The sequence below is a fragment of the Balearica regulorum genome, chromosome 9 (genome assembly GCF_011004875.1).
Source record: "Balearica regulorum gibbericeps isolate bBalReg1 chromosome 9, bBalReg1.pri, whole genome shotgun sequence".
Taxonomy (NCBI): domain Eukaryota; kingdom Metazoa; phylum Chordata; class Aves; order Gruiformes; family Gruidae; genus Balearica; species Balearica regulorum.
This window is the reverse complement of record NC_046192.1, coordinates 11,412,098-11,430,086: the sequence shown is the minus strand read 5'-3', so window position 1 is coordinate 11,430,086 and position 17,989 is coordinate 11,412,098. Positions and strand designations below refer to the sequence as shown.

Sequence of the window (17,989 nt, the reverse complement as noted above, 5' to 3'; positions counted from 1 at the left end):
CGACGGGGTACGCTGGCAGCCGGGGATGGCTGCGCTGCCCCCCCCCTCCCTTGCACGTCCCCGGGGAGCGGCTGCAGGTGGAGGCCGCGCCGTGGGAGATGCCACCCCGCGGGGGATGCTGTGCCACGGGGACAGCCGCGCTGCAGCCGGTCCCCACGCTAGTCAGTGGGTTCGCGCGTGACCCCCGCCCCCGCCCCCCCCCGCGGCGGACACGCGTGGGCGGGGCGTGGGCGGAGCGGCGGGGCGGAGCGGGGAGCGGCGCGGAGGGGAGCGCACCCGCAGAGAGCCGCGCTCAGCGCCCGCTCGGCAGCGCCTCCCGCCGCCGCGGCACCATGTGGCAGCCGGCCACGGAGCGGCTGCAGGTACGCGCGGGCGGGGGTCGGGTCCGGTCCGGTTCGGGGCGGGGGGGCCGAGCTGCCCGGGCAGGGCGGCGGGAGCGGGGCCGACGGAGCATCCTCCCCCGCACCGGGAGTTTGTTGCAACTTCTCCCCCCCACCCCACCCCGCGGAGGGCGGGTGTGCGGGATGGGGGGAACGGGACACGCATACACACGGAGTGCGGTGGGAGGGAGCCGCTGCCCCGGCGGCTGCGGCACTGCCGGTGGGGCTTTGGTGCCGGCGGGCGGGGGCGGCGCGGCTGTGGCCACCCCGGTCCCGGGAGGCGGCTCGGTGAGGTTTCGGCAGGGAAGGCGCCGTTTCAGGGCTTCTCTCCGCGCACCCCCTCGGGTGAGGGGGAGCCCCGCCGGCCCGGCCGCCGCCTGTTTCCGCGGTGCGGAGCGATGCCGGGCGGTGCGGGACGGGTCCCTTTCCGCGGCCGCGCGGGACCCGCGGAGCAGGGCGCGGGGGACACAAAATCCCGCGGGAGCCGTTCGCCACCCCTGAACGTGCAGGTCCGGGTGGCTCATGAGAACCTGGGGCCCCCCGCGCCGCTTCTCCGTGCCCGGCCGGGCCCTCCCGCAGCGGGTCGGGCTCCGCTAGCCCTGGGCTCTGTCTCTTTTTAATGTATGCTTTTATGTATATTTCATAGTCAGGGTGAAATCCGAGACAGGCAGAGAGCAAGATGAAATAAAACTCGGTTTGTAGTTCCACTGTGTCGACTTCATACAGTTTTCCAGAGCAAGTCCCTTGTGAGAGAGAACTGGACATTTTAAGTAAGAATCAATGGTCTTAGCTGATGACAAGAAAAGGTTATTATTGCTTTTGCAATTGAAATTGACAATTTTCTTTCTTTGATATCATCAAGCAGAAAATTCAGCGGTTTGATTGAGTTGATAGTAAAGCCAAGCTGAGTGAGTCTGTGAGCTTTAATCTGCACCAGCCAGTAACGGGAATAATTCCTGTTCTTAAAAAGACATACTTTTCTCTACAAAGAGAAACTTGATTTTTAGTGGATAGGAATGATGTGCCACATCCACAGTTTGTGGATTCCAGGGTAAAAACTATGTGAGCATGTTATTATTTGTTTGTTTCCCCATGTTAGCTAGAAACCTCTGTATGCTGAACACAAGCAGCAAGATCACCTGTGTGAAGGAGTTGGTGATTTTGGGCTGGTTGTGGAGGTGGGAGTACCTGTATCACCTGTGCTCTGGAGCATGGGGTCCCCTCTGGGGGGGATGCTGCTGCAGGGGAAGGACCTGAGATGAGGCAGCACCCGACAGTTGGGGGCAAAGGAGAAGGGGAGGGAAGGGAAAGAGAAGGGGAAAGCTGAGGTTAATAGTGCTGTGCTGGTCTGAATCACGTGGACTGGCTATGTGCCCCCTTCGTGGAATTAGGAGGTGTTAAAAATAACAAGATACTGTTATCACAAATATCTGATAATGCACACAAGAGCATGCAAGGCTAAAAAGAACCAAGTGCTCATGTTTTGCAAAGTAAGGTTGTAAGCGTAAGCTTATTCAGCTGCCTCACATGTCCCACGCACCAGGAGGGATCTTGCCTTAGGGAGCGGGTGGGAAAGGCCATGCATGTGCCGTGGGGAACCAGGGCTGCCTGGAGGGGCGATGCTGGCTTTCCTGTCTCAGCACAACACAGGCCTGTAGCGAGGGGAGCCCGTGCCCCTCCCTGCACTGGAGGGGAGCCACGAGCACCAAAGTTCTCAGCAGCGGCCACTGACTTCGTGCAACTTACTGGTCGTCACCTCTAGCTGGGGACTCCAGGCATCCTGAGCCTCCCAAAATGTTATGTACCTGTAATTGTGCTTCTTGCCAACAGGAGTTGCTGGGGAAGTGTATGAAGAGCTGTAGATGTTCTAAAAAAACCCAAGCCATAGGGATCCAAAATTGCAGAATTAAATGGTGCTTTTGATTTTTACCAGCTCCTAAATTGGGGAGCAGGGGAAAACCTTGGAAAAGCCGCAAGAAGCCCATAATAATTCTGTGTTCATGCAAGAGTTTAAATAACAACATAGTGAACAGTGGACCAAATGAATGCAGTGAGTGGGAGGATGCTGGGAGTAACTAGGATGGGATCCTGTAATTGGGAGCTGGACCCTAATCCATATACACACAAGCCAGAGTTGCACGGGCAATAGATTATCTAGTATCCCCAACTTCTTTGATTTTTATTTCCTTTTTTTTCTCCAAAAGAACTTTGAAACCTGGTCACTTCAAGTAGCCTGATCTCCCCTTCTGTTCCCAAGAACTACATGTTGTGCATCTGTATTGTGCAGAGCTGCTGGCAGTGTGGTCCACTCCCCCCCCCCCGCCAAGGAGAGCTTGTGCAAGTCCGAAATACGTGGTTTTTCCCCCTCAACATCTTCATTCGGTTTCAGGTGTCCCCTGTCGCTTTCTTTGTCCCAAGCTCCCTCTCTCCTAGCACCCAGCTGCTGTGAAACAAATCTTGATGTTGTCAGGGTGTTGAAGGGGGTGCTGGGCATGGGATTTCAGTTGTAGCAGGGAGGTATTTGGTCACTGGGTAGGACAGATGAAGTCTTGTGGTCTCTATTCATGTGTTCTTTGATTATGGGTTACACCAAGTCACTGCTGCAGGATATTTGGGGGATGTATAATGGCAGGTCAAGCCCCATCTTCCATAGGCTCTCCTTTGAGCTGATGTATGGGTGCAGAAAGCGTGGAGCTGGCACAACTTTCTTAATGTCTTCATGTATGAGTTGTATGTGGCGTAATTTTGACCCAATGCATCCTGCATTAATATCCAGCCACGGTGAACTGCAGCTCTGTCCTAAGTAAAATGGTAGTGAAAGTATCTTCATCTTTCAGAACGCTTCTTTTGGCCTGGGTCAGGAAGGGAAAGTAAGGGAAAGACGTTGGAAGTGACTGCCTGTTGGTCCTGCCCTCGTTGCTGCGGGGAGCTGCGTATGTTTAACTTAAACGGGAGCAAGCATCATGGTGTGAAGACTTCTGTCATGTCCTGATGTGGTCTTCTATGGCTCGCGGGTCTCCTTTCCCAGTCTCACGCAGCGTATAACAAGGCTGTGTGTTCCTGGTCTGTGGCCATTCGTGTAAAAGCTACTTTTGTTCCAAATGTACTCAGTCCTGTCAAGTTTCACGGTTTGTGCTGAAATTTTTGGCGTTGACTAGACGGGTGCAATTCCAGTAGTGAGATCATCAGCAAAACTCATGCATACGCAATAGGGACGAAGCGTCATCAGCAGTTGGGTTACAAAAATGCAGTGAGCTGGGGCATGAGCTGGACATCTCCCCACTGCTGTTGTGGCCACTTGCTGCTGAGATGCCCTCCCCTTTCGGGGACAGTGGTTTCTGGCTTTGCTGGAATACGCCGTGGTCACTTGTTTTTTTGGTTTGAGGTTGTGGGGCTGTTTTTTTTTTGTGGTCACTCTGGTCTCCACTCCACTTCTTTCTGACAGAAGCTTCTCCTGTTATCCTGCTGCTTAATGAAGAAGCCTTGCTGTTTCTGGAAGCTGTGTTGAATTGAATTCAATGAACTAGAAGAATAAGCTAGAAAAATATATATATCCAAATTTCTGGAACTTCCTTGAGAATATAATGCAGTGAAGCCTGCTTTTTCTTCTGCTGTTCCTTTCTTTTCCCCTTTTGTGATTCTTTCACCTATAGTGACATCACAGTTCCGTGTATTTTCCCCAAAGTTTGTGGGGCAGTCCCTTACGTGGGAAGTGGCACAGCCGGGACGTTGCAGGAATATACCATAGGGATCGTCGAGTCTCTGGTGTGGTACTCCAGAAGGTTGTGACTTTGCAGGTAATACTGGTATTAGCATTATTGATGCTTAATGTAAAAAAAGCGATCTGGGACTGTGTCTTTTTTTGAAGATTTTTTTTTTCCCCTTGAATTTGTGTGGCGGCGTTCCTGGTTCGTGTTCAGTAAAATGCGGGTGAACACAGGAGTGCCTCCTCATCTCCTCTGCTGGAGCAGCGACCAGGGGGTGCTTCAGGTATTTAAGGGTTGTTCTCCATGCTGGGAATGCCGGGGGCTCCAGCCTGGGGCTTGCTGAACCTTCTGGGTATGGTTTTCATTGCCGTGTTTGCGGCAGAGCTTATCGATGGTTATAAGCAGTGTGCTCTGATTTTTTTCGCTCAATGTTTGTGGCAGCGGCGCTGGTTGAAACAATGCTGCAAGTCTTCTGAAATCTTTCTTTAAAACTATTTCCAAATGTACCCTTTGTGCCCGGTTCAGGACAGGAGGGTTGGGAGCCCTTGGTGACACAGCTGGGATTTCGGAGCTGCTGGCCTCAACGATGCTCCCCTGAGGACTCTGAAGTGGTTTTCAAAACAAGGTCTTCATGCAGTTTCGTGTGCCTGTCTGAGAGATGACTGCTATTTGCTTTGAAACCTAAATTTTCCTGGAAGCTTGATGCCAGAGATTGTTTCTAGATAATAAATCCCAGTGGGTGCATAGTTTCCAAGGTCATGCTGTTTATAAGCCCTGTTTACAAGTTTTCCTGCTTCCCTTAACACATATGGGTAATGGGGATCACCATGTCCAAATACGTTTTCCCCAGGAGTGGGAGACGCAGCGGTGCTGGTGCTGCCACACTGGGCATGGCTGAGCTGTGCCCTTCTCGTTCCGGAGAAGCTCTCCCTTTTCCTCTGCAGGTGGTATGGCCGTGGGCTCGCACGAGCAGCAGTCAGGTCGTGGGGAGCAGGCAGGGGTGCCGTGTGGTGGAGCCCGTTCCCATCCCGTATCCTGCCTCTGCCTGCGCATCCGGGTGGGAAAATGCTGCTGTTTCAGATGCTTTTCTTGAGCAGGCGGTTACATCTTTCCAAGCGGTCTCTGGGTTTCTGCCATCATCTGGGCCTGCCCCAAACCACTGGAGGGCAGCAAGAGAGACACACAGCGCAACCCCCCCCCCTCCCCGTGCCGCCCACTGCCTCCCTCTTCATATGGCTTCATATGGATGTGCAAACGGCCAGGAGTTCACAGAGGACTTCGGTGATTCTTTGTCTACTCATCTGGAAATTGGATATTCTTACCAATACCCACAGTTTGGGGCCATTTCTGGGCAAGGATTTAATAGCGGATGGCTGTGGTGTATTCTCATATTGCTAGAATTTATTTCTTTGATAAAATACAGTTCCACGTCTTTTTCTAATGTGCTGTGAAAAACTGTGGGGGGGAGCTGCAGGGGGGTGAGATGTGACAAAGCGAAGAGGGTGATGGAGCGCAGGAAGCTTCAGGCACTTCTTTACCTGGGCAAGTTTGATTCCCTGAACCCAGAGACTTAATTTTGCCATCACATAACTTGTGCAGCCACTGTGAAGTCCATGGGAAATATGTTTGTGTAAGGTTGCTTTACCATAGTCTGAGTTTTTGGTGTAATTTACCTTCACGTTGTTAAGGTATAGCAGGAAAAACACAGTGTGGGTACTGGTGGAGGTGAAAAAAGTGAAAGCAGCAGTATTGGGGGTGTTGCTGCTCACTCTCTGGTTGGAACTACCAGGCTGCTCCCCGAGAGCACGACCCTCTGAGGCTGCATAAACACATCGCTGGTTTTACTGGGATCTGTTGCTGTACCGTGTCGCACCGCATTTTGAATCTGCGGATACTTTCAGATTTGGGCACGATAGACCCTGTTGCTACGTACACGCATATTACATGCGTCCGCTACCAGCCAGTACACGCATCAAACCCCGCTCCCACGTCACGAACACTGCAGCTCTTCACTAAAGAGAAGTTCGCTCTGGACATTTCTGTGTGATGGCTTCAAGGTAATCATGGGCACGGTGGTTTTCTGACTATGTTTGTTTGCATCTGTTCAGATGTAATGTGGTTTTAAGTGCTGTTGGTGCTTTGAGAATGAACTCTTTTTTTTTTTTTTTTTTTTTTTGCTATTATATGCCTGGGGTTCAGGTGTCTACATCTATTCAAAAGTGCAGTATACAGTCAGTCAAAAAAATAATTTTCTGATTTTTAAAAGCATAGGGAAAAAAAGTCTTCTTTAAACCAAACACAAACAGGTTGTAAATGTAAAGCACACAAACAGCTGTCTAGGCAGAAACCGTTGCAAGACGTGTAGCAGGATTGATACTACTACTGAGCTCTGGTTTTATTAAATATTATGTCAGAAGGAAAAAGTGAAAAGTATTTGAAATTTAAGCCTGAGTCATGTGGATGCAAACGTCTGGGAAGTCTTACAGCCCAGTGTTTTGGCACTGTATAGCTTCAGGCTATCTTTCAAGGCATCAAAGTTTTTGCACTAGTTTGCTGCTCTGCCTTTACAGCAGTCAGGGATCTTTAAAACAAAGCTCTGTGATTCCAGCAAGCTCATCTGGCACCACTTAGCTTGGGCAGTTCCTTTTTTCTACATTATTTATTCTTTGTAGAAAATGAATGGCTCTGGAAAAATGCTAATTTTGGGAAGCGTTCTATGACCAAAAGAAAATCGAAATCAGTGACTGCCTTGTGGAAAGCCCCCTGGGAAATGATCTTAAGGATTCATTTAGAGTGTACTACTAGTTTCTGTTTATGAAACTGACAGCCCGTTTGATCACCAAGAAAAATAAAAATAAAAATATAAATAAATAAAACAGTGATTTCCTTGAAGGAAGACAAACTAAAGCATTCTGTCGAAGTAGTTCAGAATTTGAACTGCCTGTTTCTTCCTTTCCCTTTGTCCGTGGCAGCAGTCAGCAGGACAGTCAGCGGTGGCGTGTTACCGTTTCCTTCCAAGCGTGACGGTGTTTGCAGACCTTCAGCTGGGCGGTGGGAGGCGTGCTAGGCGGCCGGGGCTTTGTGCTAGCATCCTCTCACGGACATCAGTACCGTGGTGACTTTGTTTGTGATGTGGCGCTCTGTGCGAGCAAGGTGAGTCTGGCCCAGGGAGGCGGCAAGGGGTAGCTGAAGAGTGCCTTTAAGCAATGGTTAGTAATTACCTTTCTCCTCCCCCCGCCCCCCGCCAGTGCTTTCATGTATAATAATTGAACTAATTTGCACTTCAAATAATAGTTATTATTTGAAATGTTACAGGTGACAGCAGTGTTAGTCTTCTGGGCTGTTTCTGAATAAATGCATCGGCATTCTTTGACCAAAGATTTTTAACCCGGGTGACTGTAAATGTGTCCTGAGAAGACCTAATATGGCTTTTCGTGATTTGTTTTTCCCGCTGAAGTTCTGAAAATGTGAAGTGGCAAATACAAATCTTTGAGCAGGAATCTTAACAGGGAAAAAAAAGTGTATTTCTGGTATTTGATATTTTTTAATGATGGCACAAAATATACACAGACTCAGAATGATGAAGTTGATCTCATTGCACTGACCCTTACCTTAGCAGTACAGTGATGGCTTCTGAAGTGTTGGCCTTGAAGAACTATACGTGTTTTCATTGGGAGCATTTAAATAGTAACCGCTTTTCTGACAAAATGATTCAGTGGTAATAATTCTAATGTTGATTTGGAAATGTAAAAATTTTGCCATTCCAGCGGTTTCCCTCCGTTCCCTCGCAGGCTTCCCCTGTTCCATCATGCCGAGTGCTTCAAGAGAAGGGGTGGGATGTCTGGAGCAGGTCGGGGGCCTTTTTTGGGCTGTTTCATTCCCTTCGCACAGCTTAACGGCTGGTTATGCTTCCAGGCAATGTTGACAGCTATATTTCTGACCTGAGTTACTACTAATCGTTTTACTGACCAAACTGTCCTGCGAGTGCAGTGCTGTTTGGTTTGGGATCTCCGTGCCGTAGCACCGGCAGTCAGCGCTCTTGTGCCATACCCCTTCGTTGCATTGGGTCTGCGTCATGCCAGACAATTTTCAAATGTCGTCTTATGTGAAAACATTTTCTCCAGATACATTTGATGGGAACTGCCAAGAACCCTGAGAGCAGACAGAAAGTTAATTAAGTGTCCTGAAGCTCAGATATGTGGCCACCTCTTTCTTCTCATGCCAGGCTCCCTCTGGGTTTGAGAGATGGTTATTCCATATGTTTCGTGTGAAGCTTTCAGAATGACCCTGGAGTAAGTTTCCAAGTATTCAGAGCCTCCATTTAGGGCCAGGCTTTTCCAGAGAGCGTTTTACCTGGTGGACCAAGCTCTTCTGAAAACATACCCATTCATTCAGTGCCTGGAGAGGAGAAGTGATGTTCAGAGTTTGGTCCCAACGGTGGAGTAGCTGCCCAGAAGATTATGCGGTGGGATCTGGTCCAAGCTCCACTGGGTCAGTACCAACCTTGAGCCCGAGTGGATTGTAGAGCAGGGCAGCAATCCTGTCCATCAGGCTCTTACAGGAGATCCGTGAAGTTTGTATAGTCTCATTTAAAACAAACGTTTGTCCATGCTATGGAGCTTCTTCCTGAGAGTGGCTGGAAGCCAGGGCAGAGGAGTTTGGGGTCTGTGGGGGACCTCTGTGGCGATGCTGGCAACATCAAATACATCATCGGAGCCTGCAAGTGTCTTGCTCTCTGTTCCCTCTCTGAGCCTGGGTGTTGAAAGACAGAAGGGATGGGTGGACACAGCATTTCCTCTCCAAATGGCTGCAGGGGGAGGCTCTGCGGAGCGAATCTCAGCTGCTTTCTTGTAGCTGGGGACGAGCTTTCCTGCTGTCTGGATTAATCTGTGCTTTCTGAGCTGATGACGATGATACTGACCTGAAAATGGTAATTACCCCTCCCTCCTGTCATTTTGGTTGAAAAAGCCCCAGGCAAACAAAAATTCTGTTATTATTTATTAAAACTCTCCAGTCCAAATTAAAATGCTGAACTTGGTTTCTAGTGTTCCGTTAAGAAATCTTGTCCTCAGTTTTCTAGTATTTCCTTCTGCTGGGGAGAGGAGCACCACAAGAAGAGTTGTGTCATGGTGTGCTGGTTCTTCTGGCTCCAGCTCGGAGCTGGAGACCGTAAAGACAAACAGCAAAATCATTAGAAAAAAAATAGATCAGCCTTCATAAACAGGGTTTTAATCTTTTTTTCCCCTTGATTTGAGACTATTTATTTAACAGAACCCTTTGCCCATTTTTAGCTTTTTCCATCTGGAATGTATTACTTTTTTCCAGTTTTTGACCAGAAAAGTACTTTCTGGAACTGAGGTGAACACCAAGCTGCAGCTCCCAGAGCTGCCTGGGTGTCGGGGTGTAGTGCGCACCTCTCCCCCGGCTCGCTGCGTCTGCGGGAGACGGCAGTGAATTTCTTTTATCTTCCAGAAAATTGTCAGCTTAAGCATCAGATTTACAAGAGTAGTCAATACAAAGATTGGAGAGAGGATTTTGGCTGTGTTGTTTTGCAGCTGGGGATTTCAAATTGTCCGAGTGACGTTTTTCATGGGATTGTTTGTGAAGGATCTGAGGAAGTATTACTTCAGGTACAGAAACAGGCAGTTTAACATATTTCTTGTGGGTAGCTATTTTAAGGCAAAGGTAAACCCAAACCTAGAAGTGTTTGCATTTATGTGCAGAGAATGAAGTGAGATACTTCTGTGGCTGGCTTGCTTATACCATAGCGTCCATATCGCTTTCTGTGCTGCCAGTTCCAGAATTGTTGATTGATATTAAATCAATTTGAATGTGGGGTGATTTTTTTTTTGCTTTGTGGTTTGTTTTTTTTTTTTCTTTTCTTTCTTTTTTCCCTGATCCACAGGAATTTTCTGTGCCTGACCATAAATAAAAATGCAGAAGCTTGAATCTTGTCCCACTGCTTTTAAGAGGGAGCCTGCACAGTGCGGATCTGCACAGGCTTCAGTTTTCACAGCTGTGCTCTGTTGTTTGGATTAGAATTAGAAGGAAGGATATTTCAAAAATTTTACACCAGTCCTCTCGCTAGTTTGGCTGAAAGGGCCTATTGAGCTTGGTACCGCGCGTTTGAGAAAATCCTGATAGTGAAGACAGCTTTGGTGCCTCCTGCTCCCATGAACTGGAAGGATGTGCAGCGCTGTTAAAGAGCGCTGAGTCGTTAACTCTTCTGATAGGCAACGAAGAACGAACCCAGCAGCGATTCCTGAGACACCCGAAACCCGGTGGCCCTCCAGCCGAGGGCAAGGCGTGGGTTCAGGCTGCCCCTGGATTTGTCACCCTGGGCTCCCCCAGGCCGAGCTGCCCACTGGGAAGCGTGGTGGGGAGGCTAGAAGAAGCGGAGCCCGCTCTGTCGCATCCTTGTTGGTGGAGCAACAGTGCTGAAGTCTGCAGAAGGGATGTTACTTTCTATGAGATTGGACAGTTCACGTTGATGAATGTGTGTTAAATCACTCGGATTATAAGAATGCAGTCTTATCTCTATGCCTTTGAACCCATTAACTTTTATCTTGCCATTTGAGATGGCAATATAACTTTTCAGTGGTTTATAAGGAATGTTAGGAAGCATTTGTCTGCGAGTGACTGTTTTGTTTTGATCTGGTGTGTGGAGGCTCTTTTTTCCATTAAAGAGCCGAAGCTCAGTGCTAGGTTGTGTAACATTTTCAAAGGGCAATGTTTTGATCTTGTACCTCTAAAATTCAGAGTTGCTATAAAAGGAAGAGTTGCACAGTTTGAAAGGTTACAGGAGCTGAGGTAGGTCACGCGGTTGCCTTTTCCTGCAGATCGGCGTTGCGATATTCAGTTCTTGTAGCTTCGAGGTCGCACGTGACTCCTTGCGCCTCCACGTCACAATCCTGCTACTTCTGGTAACAGAACGCATGCTTCCGAGGAGTAACCCCACTGCAAAGACTTGGGATTTTGTTTTCCTCAACAGCTAGTACGGACAGAGTTCAGATCATTTCCTTGGAGGTGCCCAGTGGGGACTGGGGTGCCTGGTGTAGGAAGTAGCCCCATCATCAATAGCCGCAGGGCAGCGAGGTCTGCGTGGGTGGAGGTAACTGGGGACGTTTGTCAGAAAGGCAGACTCTTAAGGAGGCTTTGGACTAATGTAAAATGCTCTACCTCTCTACAAAGCTTCGGGGCGTAGGAGGAGCAGGTCTCAGCTGGGGACCGGAGAGGTCCGTGAGCGGTCTGGGGGCAGGTGCAGCCCAGGAGCCCTGTCTGCAGAAACCTTGCGCTGAAACAGCTCGCTTCTGCTTGGTTACAAGAATCGTAGACATTTTAAATGATTTTCAGAGGACATTTATATTGTCTTTTCAGATTAGGATTTTTATTTCTCAACATCAGAAGTTATTTGTGCTGCTTACAAGATATTAGAAAACCAGCCACATGCAGCGGGCTGCGTTGACCAGGGAAATGCCCATTCCTTCTTTGTTCTGAAGCTTACTGCACCGGTTCTGGAAGTAACGGCCTGACCTTTCGTTCCTCTGTTATGGTCTGAGGGTGTTCTTACGTGGATGCGAAGCTTTCCAAGATAAACGAAGTGAATGTGGTTTGGCATTTAAATCACTAATGTATCAAGCTGGAGAATTTCAGAAGCCATTAATGTCTAAAGAGATGTCATTTTGTTCACTTGGGGATAAACTTTGTCCCTGTCTGTATGCATGTCTTTGGTTTTGGTCCAAATTCGGATCTTGAGAACGTTGGCATAAATCTAAGTGCCACTGCTAATGCCAGTGGAGTTACTCCATGTTTCTTTTACTCTGATTGAGAAGAAACTTGATGTGTTTTTAAGAGTCCAAATCTTATCTGATTTTTTCTTTTTTTTTTTTTTTTTAAAAAGAGTAGATATATGTGACAAGTATTAATATCTCAGCTGAACTGGATGTTTCTGTATGACTCTTTTTGCAAAGCGTGTGTTACTGAAGTCATTCTGGACTGAGCCCTAACACTGTTTGTGGATCGGGGGCTGTTTCGTATCCCACGGGAATGTCTGTATCACGCTGCGAGCTTGCCACCCTCTTGCTTTGGGGTGGGGGGAAAACCGCTTTACAAACTACTTATGGAAGTGTTAATAATCCTCATAGTCGCACGGTTCCTCCCCTCTGCGAGGGGAAATGGGAGTGTGGGTCCCTGGCAGGAGGGTCGGTGCGGGGCCGTGACGCCTGCCCCGGCAGCGGGCTCGGAGCATCGCTGGCTGTCAGCTCCATGGTGCCCGCCTGCCGCCTGGCTCCGGGGCTTCAGCAAATATTTTCACTTTTCAGCTGAAAACTGTATTTCTTATTTGAGAATCTCATCTGGTTTTGAGGCCTTTTCTTATTTTCATATTTTCTTGTGAAAACTTAATATATTTGCTTCTTCAAAGGGCTTAAAAGGACCGCTCCACTTTCCCCCCGCCCCAGCATTTCTCAGGAATGGAACAAAAAATTGTTTCTTACCCAGCAGCTGTTGTTAGCTGAAGGCAGAGAGCAATCTGCCTCATCCTGGGAAAAAAACCCCACTGTTCCCAACATTTTCTTAATCTCAAATCCATATGTGGGACAACAGGAAAGTTCTGTCATATTCTTCCCTATTAGCCCAAAATCTATCTGGTGAACTTTTTTTTTTTTTTTTTTTTAATTTTTAAACAGCTTTCTGGGAAGTTTTTAAATCTGGTCTCCTTACTGAGCTTTATAACTCAGTATAAACCTGCATAAAATCAGACTGAACCATTTGCTTTAAATGACCTGGTCCTTACAGTGCCAAACGTGACTTCCTGTATTGGTAGTAAAGGGATGTCGTGAGTTTGAGGAGTTGGATAACGAAGTTCGTCCCTGTTAATTGTTGTGACTTGTGCTGCAGAGCCGTCAATGCAGAGCGGTTATGGCTGTGTAATATGGTTTCCAGAAAAATTACAGTCTTTGTAGCAGTCCAGTTAGGAGGTGTCAACACGCAGCTGTGGGTTTTTATTTAAGAGAGTTTTATTAAAGGCCTTTTATTAGGGCTTTCCAGCTAACGGAGCAGGTGAAGGCTCCCTTCACAATGCTGGCGGGATCGGCTGGCCGGGGAGGGGGCAAGGCTGCCGGGAACGCTCCAGGGGACTCGGTGACAATTTTGCAATGGGAACAAACTGACACAGCACAACTTGTCCGTCTGTTGGAGGTGTGGAGGAATGACTTTCAAGCATATCGTCACCTCCTTAACGCAATCAGTTTTTCCACTCGGAAGGAGGCGATTGCAGTGCCAGCAGTGCCAAGGTGACGTTGTGCGCTGGAGCCTCTATGCTGTGCAGTGACGTTATCCTGGTGAAGAGAGGGTGTGATGCTGTCCGCACTAGAATAACACCACTTGCATTGCCCGGGTGATTCACAATACTTGGCGTCGGCATCGTCACAGTCTTTGGCCCTTCTAATCCTTCCTGTGTACGGGCACGAACCGGGCGCAGAGGCGCTAACGTCCAGCTCCCCAGCAGTGCCGGGAGCTGGGCTGGCAGCGCACGCCGTCGTAGAGAATTGGGCTGTAATTTTGTGCTTTGTGAAAGTCTTGTGCATGCAGTGGTTTGCACAAGGCTTTGGAAGAGAGCTTGGAGGCAGGTGCCTCCCCGAGACTTGTGTGTTCCTCAGTGCCTCCGGTTGCTGGCCTGCCTTGGTAGATCCGACCAGGAGTGAGCGGGCTCCGTAGCAAGAGGTCGTGCTGTAAACGCTGCGCGGGGATTCACTGCCAGGGCTGGTTATCCCACGTAGTCGGTTACTGCGCCCTGCGTGCAGATCCAAGGTTTGCTCTAGGAAATATTTAATGCTGTTCTGCTTTGTACACCTGGAGGTCAAAGGAGAAAGTGGTTTTTCTAGCTAATCATTGCCTCTTGCAAACTAATTGTAAGTAAAATAAAGCAAAGAGAAAGCATGTGGAGTCTGGCCAGCTCTTAGTAACGTCTGAACCAACTAGTCCAATGCTGTGTCATTTCTCTGACTTAATTTTACTGAACTTTTGTGGGATTTTAAGTCTGACCCTGTGTAGTTTAGCTTAACTTTCACTGTGTGATGGTTGTTTTTCGTGTGGGGTTTGTTTTTTGGTTTGGTTTTTTTTTTTTTTCCAAGCCAGTGGGTCAATATAAAGAATTATTTTAAACAGTGGATGTGAGATGGCTTAAAAAAATAAATAATGGGAGTTGCTACCAGCATTTACATGATAGATACTCCACTGGAAGTTAATAGTGAAGGGTCTAACGAGCAGGATGCTCACTTCCAGGGGTTGTGTTTACAAAAATCTGGAATTTATCTCCGTTCCTGGGCATTATTTGGTGCTGGAGGGATGCGTCTTCCTCCGGACCTGGCACAGGATCAGCAGGGCACTTGGGGTGGCGGGGAGGCTGCCCACTTGCCTGCAGTGCAAGTGAGCGTGTCCTTGTTTTCGTCTCTCGGCTGTTTTGCCCTTTCCTCTCCCCCCTGAGCAGCCAGCCCTCGGATGCTGTGTGTCCGTCTGCGAGATACTGGCTGGACAAAGGCTGGGCCCTCACCTGAGGGGCTGATGGGTTACAGCAGGGAGCAAGATGCTTTCAGTTTCTAATGTGCATGTTTCGATTAATATCTTGTTAACCCTGTGTTAACCCCTAACACCATGTGGTTACTAGTATAAATATTTATTCTTGGTATGTAGCTACAGATACGTGGTAAGGATTAATGCTAAATTGTTAGTACTTATACTCAGTGTAAGTAAAATCAGTTGGTCAGACTGCTTCCTTTTGTATGTTTGTTTTTTTTTTAAATTGGCAAAAGAGTGTGTACAAACAGGGTTCAGATGGCCAGAGCCTCCAGAATCTCATTATCTTAATTGAAAAATGTCAGCCTTTGACATTAATAAATGATTTAGCTAGTACATGATTTAGTCACTGGGGAGAAATGGAATCGACTGTTAGAACCATCCTTCACTTCTAGATGGTAATGATAAGCTACAGCCCACGGCGCTTAAGAATTAATAGCTCCGGGCTTGGGATATTATTTTTGTATATTAGAACATCTCAATTTTGTTATATTTGGTAATGTTTTATTCTGGAATATCTTCACTTAAAAAAAAAAAAACAACCTGGAAAAACACAAAGGACATCCTCCTGTATCCTCTAATGTCGCTCATCAGCTTTTTACAATCTGCAGATGTTGTTGTCAGTGCTCTGCCTCTTCCTTTTTTAAAAATCAAACTGTTTTGTTTCTGTTGACCGTTCTTCACGTACTGGAGGAAATAAGTTGTTTAGACGGTGTGTGGGGATTAGCCGTGTATTGAACTACTGCAGTAAACAAGTAATTAATTCTCATCAAAATGTACACTGTGCTCTGTGTGTGGATTTTATGGAGTCTTCTGGAAAAGAAAATATTTTTCTGTCTAAAAAGCATTTCCTACCCAGTGACTAGCTGTAAAAGAAACAGCTTGAAAATATTTCCTGGCCGGGAGAAAGGATCGGTACATACTTTTAGTTTGCCATTGTGGTTAACATCACTATGTGTTTTTTCTAGCACTTCCTAAGGTTTGGGTTTTTTTTTTTTTTCCTCAGTTTTATATATCTAGTGTTAATAAACATAGGTACAGAAATAACAGGCTGCCTGAGCTAACCCGTTTGATCTTTTCTTTTCTATTGGTAATGCCGATGTTGGGATTTTGCAAAGGATAATCTGAGGATTCAGGCTTGGCTTTGCTCTTGTTTGAAATCACTGTTAAAATAGATGACTTTGCAGGATCAGAGGCCTGAGGGTTGTGCCTTAGGGGGTTTTATTTGTTTGGGTTTTTTGTTGATGTTTGGGGTTTTTTTTAAGAACTAGATCAGTGGGCAAAATACAGCATTAGTGTATTGAAGGAGGTAAGCGGGTGAGGTCAGCGTGCCTGCTGGAGCACCGTGCGTGGGGTGTGCACCACACACAGCTGAGCAAGTGCAAGCTGGAGTTTGCCACGAGACGTGTCTCGGAGCACAGCCGGTGACTGATGGGTTTTGATGACCAACCTTTGCCTTTAGAAACAAAAATCTAGTGTTTGTCTCAGCTTCTAAACCAGGTTGGTGAACAGCTGTTAGGAGCACCAGGAGACGCACGGCTGTTGGTTTCCAGACTTTAAAAGATGTTTTTTTTTATGCTGTCACCAGTCAGCAAAGGAAAGTTGGGGTTGGCAATACCAGTGTTTCCAGAAAATGAGAAATCAAAGGTGGCAAACATGTATGTCTGGAGGATTTCTGGTCGGCCTCCCCATTAATGCAGGGCTTTTGCTGTTGTCCTCTGGCTTTGCAAGTGGCATTTCTCCACGGGCCAGCGTAGGGGCTGCTGACGCTTTGCAGGCGGTGTTTCGCTGGCATTGCTCCCTCTTAGCAAGCTGCTCTGCACCTGCCCCGAGCTACGCGTAACTCAGCAAGAAACAATTATTCCAAATCATGAGTACCCTTTTCCCTCTGACTATCCCAGTCTTACGTAGTTGTTTTCACTCCTGCCCTCTCCTGGCCGTCGCTGTGAGGGGTGTATTTCCTAACCTGGCTGGCTCTGCAGCGTGCCTGTCTTCTGGGGTGTCCCGACGCTGAGGTTTCACTGTCGTTTTGCTGTTGTATCGTACTGCAAATGACTGCTTAACTTGTCTGATTTTCTTGCTGATTCCTGGCAGAGCGGTTTGCCTTCTTTCAAATCATGCATCACTTCAGCCTGACCCTCATAATCTGGGATTTTTGTGGTGCCTCATTTTCTATAGGTGTGTGATTATGTGTGATTTTTCTGCCTTAAATTGTTATTGTTGCTTTTTCAATGTTAGCTTTTATCTGTTACTGTTGCAGACAACATCTAAAACTGATTCTGAGATGCTCAAAAAACCTGGAGGCAAATGAGAAGATTCCTAAATGTATTCATCCCTGGCACTCTTTCAGCCGTGACAGTTTCCATCCGAACAGATATGTTACAACTTTGGCAGACCAGGAGTGAAAGCAAGATCTGTTGGGGATGGTGACCTCTGTGGTACCAAAAGCTAGGCTAGACAACCCCAGCGGTTCTTTGGTAGCTGCGTTCTTGGGCAAAACCAGGTTTGAAATGTTTTTGAAGGCCGGGTACAGAGCGAGACCCATAAATAGATCCTTAAACTTGCTCTCCCGAGTTGCAGAACATCCCTCAGTAGGTCAGACCTAAAGACTGTCAGCTATTCATGCTGCATAAAAGTGTGTACTACAGTGAAATTGTCACAAAACTGGAACTAAAGTAAGCTGTAAATGGAAAAGCTGTAATTGTCAATTGAAATAATAAAAAGAGGGAGCATGCCCCTAATAAATGCTGTAGTGCAATTGCCATACAAGTGTGCACGTATTTACACTAACAAAGGTCTCATTTCTGCAAAACTTCAGCCATATGCGTATTTTTACCTACTGTGAGCAGCTAACTCGTGCCCACGGGCCTGTACTCTGCACAGTAAGTAAGGGTCTGATCTCTTGCAGGACTGGGGCCTTGCTTAAGTATTCAGTGTTTCTATGCACATGTATCTTCTCCGGAATTGAAAACATCTTTTATTCCCTGGGCTGAGCTGGCAGCCGGCACAGAAGGCAGCCTGCTTTATGTTTATCAATCCAGGGAGAAGTCCAGCTCTTGCGAGCGTATTTCTCATCTGCCAAGAGCAGCAATAGAAAGTTTAACTATCTTCCACTCTTTTTTAAATTACTTAAATACGGCCATTCAGGGAGGCATTTAATTCTTTAAATATGGTGAGGAAGGCGTTCGTGAATTAAGGGTAGAGGGTTTAACCCCATGATTTCCAAAGCTGTGCTGGCGGCTGGCCGCTGCCGGTGGCTGGACGTCGTGTGACAATGTGTGGTCTGTCCCGGGAGGTGCTGCGGGAGCATCCCCCTGCTGCGGACCA

The 17,989-nt window shown here is 47.6% G+C and overlaps 1 protein-coding gene across 2 annotated transcripts in view; it reads left to right on the top strand.

The window, feature by feature from the left end:
• The first annotated feature begins 212 nt into the window (after positions 1-212).
• Positions 213-17,989, top strand: part of PID1 (phosphotyrosine interaction domain containing 1) — an 88,299-nt gene continuing 70,522 nt past the window's right edge. Inside the window, exon 1 of one of the 2 annotated variants that reach the window (XM_075761074.1) lies at positions 213-362. In XM_075761074.1, the coding sequence (XP_075617189.1) occupies positions 333-362 (30 nt within the window). In that variant the 5' untranslated portion in view covers positions 213-332. Of the gene's footprint in view, positions 363-16,927; positions 17,166-17,989 lie in introns of those variants that run through there. The other variant, XM_075761075.1, reaches the window with a different exon arrangement.